General features: G+C 42.2%; 1 protein-coding gene across 1 annotated transcript; it reads right to left on the bottom strand.

Annotated features, from left to right (window-relative positions):
• Positions 1–268: 268 nt before the first annotated feature.
• LOC139296983 (fibronectin type III domain-containing protein 7-like) lies at positions 269–7,530 on the bottom strand. Its single transcript, XM_070919556.1, has 13 exons — positions 7,495–7,530; positions 6,966–6,984; positions 6,500–6,757; positions 5,420–5,680; positions 4,521–4,778; positions 4,132–4,386; positions 3,534–3,788; positions 2,470–2,727; positions 1,826–2,083; positions 1,091–1,345; positions 670–933; positions 520–549; positions 269–300 (listed from the first exon to the last, which is right to left on the bottom strand). The coding sequence occupies exons 1-13, from the start codon at positions 7,528–7,530 to the stop codon at positions 269–271; spliced, it is 2,439 nt and encodes an 812-aa protein (XP_070775657.1).
• Positions 7,531–9,880: the final 2,350 nt, after the last annotated feature.

The raw sequence follows: 9,880 nt of genomic DNA, 5'->3' as shown, positions 1-9,880 counted from the left end.
CCTCTTGTTCTACCCAAACGTTCAGGCCTATTGTTGTACCAGTCTACTATAGGCACAGTCAATGTATGCATGCTTGTGATGCTGTCACAAGATACCCTTCAAGCTGTGAAGGAGCACCTGTGAAACCAGCTTTCAACAATTTACAATCACGCTGTAATGTAAAGGAAAGCACATTGCTTGTCTCAGGTTGTTACATAACGCTGTTTCCACGTGGTCTGAAGACAATGTGTTCTTGTCTGAAGGTTGAACAACAATGAACTTACCACAATTAATCCACACTCCGTCTTCCACGAGAGATCACTGAAGAAGGAGAGAGATGAGATGTCAGTGCAGTAGCAGTGCACAACTTTTTCGTAAATATGCTTATTTGCTTTATTGCTGAGGGTTAGTGGAGTAGATCGAGACCACTCTCATGTCTATGAAGCTACAGCCAACAGCCAGTTAGCTTAGCTTAGCATATCATGTCAAATTATTCCTTTAACTACTGCAAAACAAGTTTACAGTGGAGAGGATACTTACCCATACCGGCATTACTTCCTGGGCAAGGAACTGAAAATATGACAAAAATGAACACATTAATGCAGCTATTACCTCAAATCATACACAAATTATAAGAACAAAAGATATGTGATGTGAATCATTTCAGAGTATACACACTCCATGACTCACCTGAGTATGTCCTCGGCTGACAGAAGCTGACTTTGATCCCATTCTGTCCCACTGGTGCCGCCACTACTGTGTAGACGTCCCCGCACGTTTCCTCCTGGATATCACAGTATTTGCTGCCAGCAGCTGCAACACAGGTGTAGTTGGCTCCTGTCCCGTACAGCTCTACTGTGTGGTTCTGGATCTGGGGGCCCAAAGAGCGCCAGTACACCCTGAGGGACTGGTTGGCTCTGCGATAGAGCTTGACACTTGTTGGACAACAGGCACCTACCAGAATGAGTTTTGAGACACTGAGTTTGTGGTGTTGTCAAGGACCATACTGGTGGTTTTGGATGTTTTAACTACAAACTACATCACTATTGTATGTGTTGATTTCCTTATATTTCACATTTTTGTGTGTGTGCATGTATGTATTTGTCCTCACTGGATGAGAATCCACGATATTTGCACTCTGACTTGTGTCCTGTGCTGCTGATGGCTTCCAGGTTGATGCTGTAGTTGGTGCCACAGGTGATGCATCCCATCAGGCAGTGGGTGTTCAGAGAGTGGCACTTAGCGTGTCCGCGCGAGGATGTAAGGGTGGTGATATAGGAGCGAGCTCCTCTGCCAGGTGACCAGGTCACGTTGGTCATAGCCTGGGTGACCTGGGTCACATTCACAGCCATGGGGCAGCAAGGACCTCAGGGAGTGAAATACAGAACAATAATCAATGCTGGAGTGCATGTATAATGATAATATCTTGAGTGATGCTGCAGCTAGTCTTTGTAATGTTTTCTCATCCTTTTATTTGAGTCTCAAGTGATAAACATGTTTATAATAAATTGTATATTGAAATGATTGTCATGTGAAAAGGACAAAACAGTATAGCACTATTATTACCAGTGGGATCAGAATTTAACTAATGTTTTTAGCTGGCAGTTGCATGTTTTCATATTTTTTTTCTGGGAGTGTATTTTATTTTATTTGAAGGAGAAGATTAAAATGGACAGAACATGTGTTAACATGTTGATTCATTACAGCTGGGATAGTTAAAAAGGGATAAAATTACATTTAAATACCTTACACCAAACATGGCCCTCTGAGACAAAGTTGTGGTTTTGGGCTATATGAATAAAAGTGATTTGACTTGACATTTAATCCTAGTGACAACCAATCATACCTGTTTCCAAAGGTTTACTGAATCCAGGTAGACTTCTCCCCACTGTTGAGGTGGCCACTGCTATGACCTCATAGGTTGAACCGCAGGGCAGCTGTGTGAGCTCACAGGAGTTATTTCTTGCTTTGCAAGTGTGTGTGTCGTAGCGTCCGATGGCAGTGATGGTATAATTTGTGTTGTGGGTGTTGGGGTTAGTGAAGAGGACTCTGTATGTGGAGTTGTTGGTCTGCGTCATATTCAGGATCTCAGGAGAGCACGGAGCTGCAGCAGAACAGACAGGAAATGGAGTTTTCATACCAAAAACATATGTTAATGCTGCAGAGTGAGACATTTTTAAGAAATAGTTTTGGGAAATATGATGATTCACTTTCTTTCCAAACATTACATGAGAAGAATGATACCACTATCGTGTCTGTACGGTAAATATGAAGCAGCTGGTTAACTTAGCTTAGCACAAAGACTGGAAACAGAGCCAGGCTAGCTGTTTCCCCGTTTCCAGTTTTTGTGCTAAGCTAAGCTAACCGGCTGTTGAGAGACATGAGAGTGGTATCAATCCTCTCATCTAATTCTTCATCTCAAAGAATTCCCTGCCTTTCCCCTCTTGTGTGTAAGTGGATAATTGTGTATTTAGGATGTGAGATCAACACCTGTCTCATGTGTGTGTGGTGTGCAGGTGCGGTTGCATCCTCGCAAGTCGCTGCAAGGTGTGACGGTCACAGAATAAGCTGTGTTGCACTTCAAATCGGACAGCGCGCACACTGGTGCTGTGTCGTTACAGTGGATGACATCATCAGTCTGTGCCGCCGTTGTCTCGTACAGCTCGGCCCCTTTGACCGGGGACCACATGATCTCCAGGGTCTCTGTAGAAACTAGGTTTATGGTCACACCCTGCGGGCAACAAGGAACTGGGGGAGAGGTGGGGAGGAGAAATGCAAAAATAGGTGAAAATAATCATCAACACTGTAGAAAGGACCATACTAATTGTTTTACATGTTTTAAAATTATTGCTTTTTTTCCTCAAATGTATCTTTGTGTTGTGTACAGTTGTGAGCAGCTGTTCCGTTTTATAGCAAACATTTTGACTCGTCATATCAGAAAAGGCACATGTGTAACTAATAACATGGGCTCCGTTCCATGTGTCCTAGAAAGCCATGATAGTGTGTTTAATACCAAGGAAGTGGTATTGTGGGAGAAGTGGCACACCTAAATGGAATACAGCCATTTTAATGGTATTAATTACACCTGCAGTTTTCCTGTCATGGCATGACAAAATATCTGCTGTGGGAAAGGCATATTTTTACAACAATGCCATGGTGGACAATTCAGGGAAGCTCAGTCATATGAGATTTTAGAGTCAGCTGCCAAAAAGCCTTGCAGTCATGAGCTGTGTCAGGACAAAAACAAGCAGGGTATGAAAAGGATGAAGAATAATATCAAAAGGGTGCTATTGAGCAGCCACAAGTTACATTTTACATAAGAAATGAATGGTCCTTGAATGCACCAGAAGGGAAGAATTGTGGTGGATTAGCACATGACAGTATATCTTATGTCAGTACAATAAGTCAGACTTAATATACATTGTGGTGAACAATGATCATATCTCAGGTAAGTTTCATGTCTGCAACTTGATTTTTCAAAAATATACAAATACATTAGTATGATTCTTTGACTTGATAACAAAAACATGTATTGGTGGTGCTTCTGTTCCTACTGGTGGTGTAATTGCGGACATGTGCGTAAGGGCTGGAGCCGGCGTGGTTGTAGGGGAAGACGGTGGTGAGGTAGGTGTAGCCACACATGCAGAAAAATTGGCAGGTGGTTTCAGTGGTGTTACACGACTTCTCCGTCCCGTCGTCCCTCTTTATGAAAGCCATGTAGTACTCCACCAGTGGCACCTCATCCCACACCACAGAGCAGTTGCCTGCTTCAGGCTCCTCCACCCAGATGTTCTCTGGGGGACATGGATCTGTCAGAGAGAGAGAGAGAGAGAGAGAGAGAGAGAGAGAGAGAGGTTAAGAAAAAATAAGAATGGACATGACTTGTTAAAGGAACAGTTTGACATTTTGGGAAATACGCTTATTTGTTTTCGTAACGTATAATGTGTTCATTTGTGAGTTTTAGAGGTGCTGGTAGTCAAATTGTGTTACCTTTGAGCCAGGATAGCTGTTTCCCCGTTTCCAGTCTTTGTGCTAAGCTAAGCTAACTGGCTTCGTATTTTTATGCCATATTTCCCAAAATGTCGAACTATTCTAACATGTAGGACTTCTGATATGCATGTATGTGGCTGTGGTTGTGTGTGATATACCTACATGTGATGTAGTCTGCTGGTTGCGAGGGGCTGCTGGGACCAGCTTTGTTATAAGCGATGACGGAGACTGAGTGGTTCTGGCCACACTCCACAGGTGTGATATAACAGTAACTATTAGCTGTTGAAGTACAGTTTTGGCCATTAGTGGTAAAGGCAATGTAGTTCTCAGCTCCCTGCGCTGACGCCCAGTACACAGCGATCCCGAGGGACCGACCCTGAGTCACCGTGACGTGGGTCACATCTGGGCTTGGAGGACCTGGAAATTAAACAAGAAGGAAATGAGCAGCACGATCAGCTACACTTGTGTTACGACCAACTTTTTGTTGTTTTATTGTGGTTGTGCATTATAAGTCATAATTAGTGTACTGTAGGTGTTCTTATCATGCTCACGTGTGATCTGGCAGACAGTGAGGTCGTCTCCAGCTCGACCCTCAGAGTCCCAGGCTGTGCCCTTGATACAGTAGTTCGTCCCTGCTTCAAGGTCATCAAAGGTCACTGCGGTGTCGGTGGTGTTGAGTTTGTGGCGGGAGCTGGAGCCCTCTCGGATGATGCAGAGCGTGTAGAGGACGGCGTGCTCCACCGGGGGCCAAGTCACAAGGATGGTACTGTTGTTAGGGGAGGTGGTGTTCAACTCGGGCGCCATTACCACTACAGACAGGTGCAGGTAGAGAGTAATAGGGAATAATGAGACAAAATGTGAACGAACGAATGCGCTTTCTTGCTTCTACTTTCTCCCTGTCAATTTTTTGTAAGAGGTGTGAAATGGAAACAATTTCCCTGTGATTGTGTTACAGTCAGTTCTCCTCGGGGAAGGGAGACAACCTAGTTCTCATGGTTTAGCTTTTCATATCATGAGAATAGTATAGTGCGGTGGCATGGATACGGTTTCCATCCTCCTGCGTTGGCTGCAAAAGGTGGAGGAGGAGGAGACTCTGTCACAATGGGTGGTGAAATGACACACGTTATGACCGGCGGAGTGAGATAACAGGCCATTGTCCTACAGGAACAACAGCAAGGCTGCATTTCACTCTTCATATGCTGATTGCCATCTTGAGTAAACTACTTTTAATGTGTAGTGTCTGGACAAGTGAAAGTGGATGGAGAAGGTCATTATTATTCCATTTGATAGATTATTAGTATTGTTATTATTAGTCCTCATGGTGAAAATCATAAATGTGTTAAATGAGTGTTATTAGATCAGTTTTTCAGTCTTCTATCACTGTTTGAAATGCTGAAGCCACAGTGTGAAGTGTATTTAGGACTCTAGTATAAGACTTCTTCGGCCTCACCTGTCCCAGCCTCGATGGGGTACGAGGGCTGGCTCCTCCCCCCAGAGTTGACGGACATGACACTCAGCCTGTAGTCTGTGTAGGGCTGGAGCTGCACCACGGTGCCCGGGGAGCTGCTCACCAAGGTCTCAGAGAAGAAATCACCCGTCTCCGACTGTGCCCTCAGGATGTAGCTGGTTGCCCCGGAAACCTCTGTGAACTCCACAGTGATGCTGTCGCTGTGTTTGGAATAGGCCTGGTCAATGCTGGGGACTTCAGGAGCTGGAGAACAAAAGATAGAAGTCAAATCAGTTAGAGAGACAACAAAATAACTGTCAAGTAGAGATCACAATACTGTTTCTCTATTTTTGGAATGGAATGTAACTAAGTACATTTACTCTACTACTGTACTTACTGTAAGTCCAATTTTGCTATATTTGTACCTTTCTTGAGTACTTATGCTGCTTATACTCCTCTACATTTAAGAAAGAATATTGTACTTTTTACTCCTTTTTTTTTTTTTTTACAGATTATGATTATAGCCTATATGGAACATATGAGAAAATCATATAAAATAGGGCTGCGACTAACAATTTTTTCCTTGCCGTTTAATTGTTTGGTCTATTAACCTTCTAAAAATAGTGAACAATGTCCATCACAGTTTCCCACAGTCCAAGACGATGTCTTGTTTTGTCTGACCAACAGTCCAAAACCCAGAGAGTTTATAATGACATAAAACAGAGGAAAGCAGCAAATCCTCACAGTGGAGATGCTAATCATTTTAGCTCTAAAAATATGATGCATTGCTTCTATAAACTATTTCCCAGTAGATAAAGTGGTTAAAATGAGCTCCACCTTAACCAGCTGAAACACTAAAATGCTACTTCCATGCTGATGTATCACTAATAGTAATCCAATAATATATAAAAACATAATGACATTGACAGAGGCCTTTCTTCCTCCACAACGAGCACTTTACTTTCAACACTTGAAGTACAGGTGCTTCTACTTAAGTAACACTTTTTCTGTCTTTATAGATTGTAAAGTATCTGAATCTGAACCACCAGGAGTCCGTTACCTCTCCTTGCTGTTGTCACTGACCTGTTGTCTCCTCTGTCTCTGCACTGCTGAGGACATTGAGTGCATTGTCCATGGCTTCCAGCTGCATGGTGTACACTGTGTTGGGCGACAGGGAGTTGACTGAGCCCATCACGGTGTTGCCACCGAACTGAGCAAAGACGGGACGCTCTGGAGAGTTCTTGGGTGTTGCTGTGATCTTGTAGGAGCTGGCACCAGTTTGGCCGTTCCACTGTACTGTCATACTCTTTGATGTTACCGTAAACACTGACAAAGTGATGTCTGAAGGAGACAGAGAAGAAAACAATGGGATACGTTAAAAAAGACTCAATAAAATCAATAAAATATTCATATTGTTTCAGAACAACAGTTAATCTTTTTGGGGACTTTTCAAGGTCATCTGCATTTCAAATTAAGGGATATTGTACATTATTTGAGTTTGGGATCGTCATAAAGTATCTTAAGGCAAATTTAAAAGAAGATTATTTACCATGTTGAGAAGCACAAATCTGAAAATGACAAAACATGGCAGGTTAATGACAGGAAATAATGAGTGATAATGTAATGATAAACGACAGGAAATACAGCATTTTCAAGGCAAGGACATCATTCCAAAGGTAGCAAGCTGTTGGGATTTCACATTATATCCTGAGGCAAATTATGCCCTGTATCATATTCTCGAAGCATGAGAGGCAGCAGGCTGCACATTACCTTCACTCAACACAGATTTCAGGACTGGTCTGTGCAGGTATTTCTTTCAGGTCGGAATGAATTTGTCTATTGAGCTAAGGTTGTGCATGCCACACGCACTTGTTGAAAGCAGTGACACTCAAAAGAGCCTGTGTGTTTCAAAAGTCCTCCCACTATCATTTATCTGGATATATAAAATAAGCATTATATCAAAGAAAAGAAATCCAACTACTGTAGATTGATGATGTTAAAATAGTTCTTTGTAGTGTATTTTTGTTAAAATATTTAAGAGAAAATCAGTGCACAACAAGAAAATGATCATCCTTTACCTCTGTGAAGGTCAATAAAAGCAAAAGTTTCAGCATCTTTAACTGTGTTGTTTCCATGCCTGCAGCGTTTTCCTGCTGAGCCACTGCCTGGAGGCGAGATGTGTGATGCTGTTTCTCAAAATGACTTCAGGGAAGCAGCTCAGGCTTTAACTTGACTTCTTTTTTTCCCTCTCTCCCTCTCTCTCTCTCTCGCTCTCAGATGAAGCGACAGGTCCTTTATTGTTTCAGCAAATACCAAAGAGCCTGAAGGCTGTAACTCCGCCCCCCAGGGGTGCTTGGGTGGCCTATCAGAGCGAGAGGAGGCAGCTCACCTTTGTTAGATGAGGATGTAGATAAACACAATTGCGTTGCTTCCCTGGTATTAAGCACACTGGCATGGCAAACTTTTTTGTTTTTAAAACCATGTCTTTAAATTTATTTGTCTGTGCAAATCATTTCTTGTCTTGTGGTTTGAAATATTTTGTACCCACCAAAGAAAGTACCCTAACATCCCAGTCTGTAAACACACACCACACCTTACATAAAAAGATAACTTGATACAAGTGATGACCCATTTCTGTTGCTGGTGTGTCTGAACGGACGTTTTATGGCCTGTTTAAGGTTTCCTCCGAACAATATTTGATTTCTCCTGTGTTCCACGTCCATGGTATCCTGTGATAGATGAAACCTCTTTTTAAGCAATTAGTCATTTTGTCCTCAATTTGTCAATGCCTGAAGAAACACAAACCTATCAACAACACCTTGATAGCATACAGATAAAGTATAGCTTAGGTGCCCTAGGATGTATACAATACTCTTCATCATTTCTCTGATATAGATAAAGTAAATTCATCTGCGTCAGAGTCAACTGAGGTCAGTTGTCACTTTCACCACAACAATGACAAAGAAATCAAACTAGCGTAAGCATGCTGGCTCATGTAACCACATACAACATACATTTGGATAACTGTAACTTCATACATTGTGCTATATACTACAGGGAGCTTTACCGGACTCTGTAGAATGACTATATATGCAAATAGTTCCAGTTAAAGTGACAAAGGCGAGGCAATAATAATAATAATGATAATAGCCTGTCTTTTACCCAGTGGCCGAGTATCTGCGTCAGGTGTGTAATATGAAGATGGGCTGGGAGGATCCCTAAGGACCAGATATGGACAAACTCTTTTGTGCATAAAGACCAAAAGGAGAGAGCAAATCCAACTTCACACAGATGAGATGATCTCTGCTTTCCAAAAGTTTAAAGAACAAAAAGTGTGGATTTCACCAGTCTAATTGTTGAGAGAAAAGAGATAATACTCCAGCGTACTTCAATATGTGGTAAATTATACAAATAATTGTTTTAACCCTTGTGTGGTGTTCAGGTCATAGCGGCCCGTTTGCTAAAAGAAAAATGTTATAATAAAATATTTTTTCAACTTGAACCACATTGGTTCATTTTTTGTAAAAGAACCCCCCCCCCCCCCGCCATACATATACATTACATACCGTAAGTGATGTTTGGGTCCCGAAGATACAAGATGCCAATGAGCTGCATTTTCTGGCACTCTTTACTCTGTAGTGTGTGAAACTATACAATGTTTTACGAGGACCTGCATGTTATTTCACATTTTAAACATTCAATATTTTCTGGCACTCTACCTCAAATTGGGGGCAGAACACAACAAATAAATAGGAACCAGCCCAAAGACCAGCCCATCAGGAACCAGCCCAAAGACCAGCCCATCAGGAACCAGCTCAAAGACCAGCCCATCAGGAACCAGCTCAAAGACCAGCCCATCAGGAGCCTGCAGGAGGAGAAATATGGGTGTCTAAAATGGTGAAATTGAATGATCTTCTCGCCCAAGGAATGAGGCACCCCGTATGGCTGCTAACGTGATAAGGATAACAGAGAGACAAGCTAGCTGCAATCAGGTCAGTGTGGGCCAAGTGGGTGGACCGCATTCAGGGGGTGCTTCCCCTTCATCACATACCATCCAAACCTGCAAAATATGGAATAAGGCTGCCTGTCATGCTGGTAAATGTCCCTCTGAAACTATCCTGATTAAATAAAGACTTTTAGATAAACCCTCCTCCTGAAGGAGAATAAATAAATGAACTAATAAACTGGTAAAATATATGAACGCAAATATGGTTGCTCAGTCTCAGTCAGGAGAGAATGTTGACGTGTGCATAAGCATGTCAACAATTTCTTCTTAGGTAGTAATCTCACTTTTGTAAACGTGCTGTTACAGAACATAATGACTTTACGTATCTGTGAGTCAAGTTTCAAATAAAAGTTTCTTGAATTGCCAATAATCACAACAACAGACTCAAAGTGTTCCACAGAGTCACAAGTTGATATGAGCTAACAAGTTTTAGGTGGGTGGTCTGTCTCTAGAAAAAA

Source organism: Enoplosus armatus, chromosome 14 (assembly GCF_043641665.1).
Source record: "Enoplosus armatus isolate fEnoArm2 chromosome 14, fEnoArm2.hap1, whole genome shotgun sequence".
NCBI classification, from domain to species: Eukaryota; Metazoa; Chordata; class Actinopteri; order Centrarchiformes; family Enoplosidae; genus Enoplosus; species Enoplosus armatus.
The sequence above is the reverse complement of the archived record's forward strand: the minus strand, read 5'-3'. Positions and strand labels throughout refer to the sequence as shown.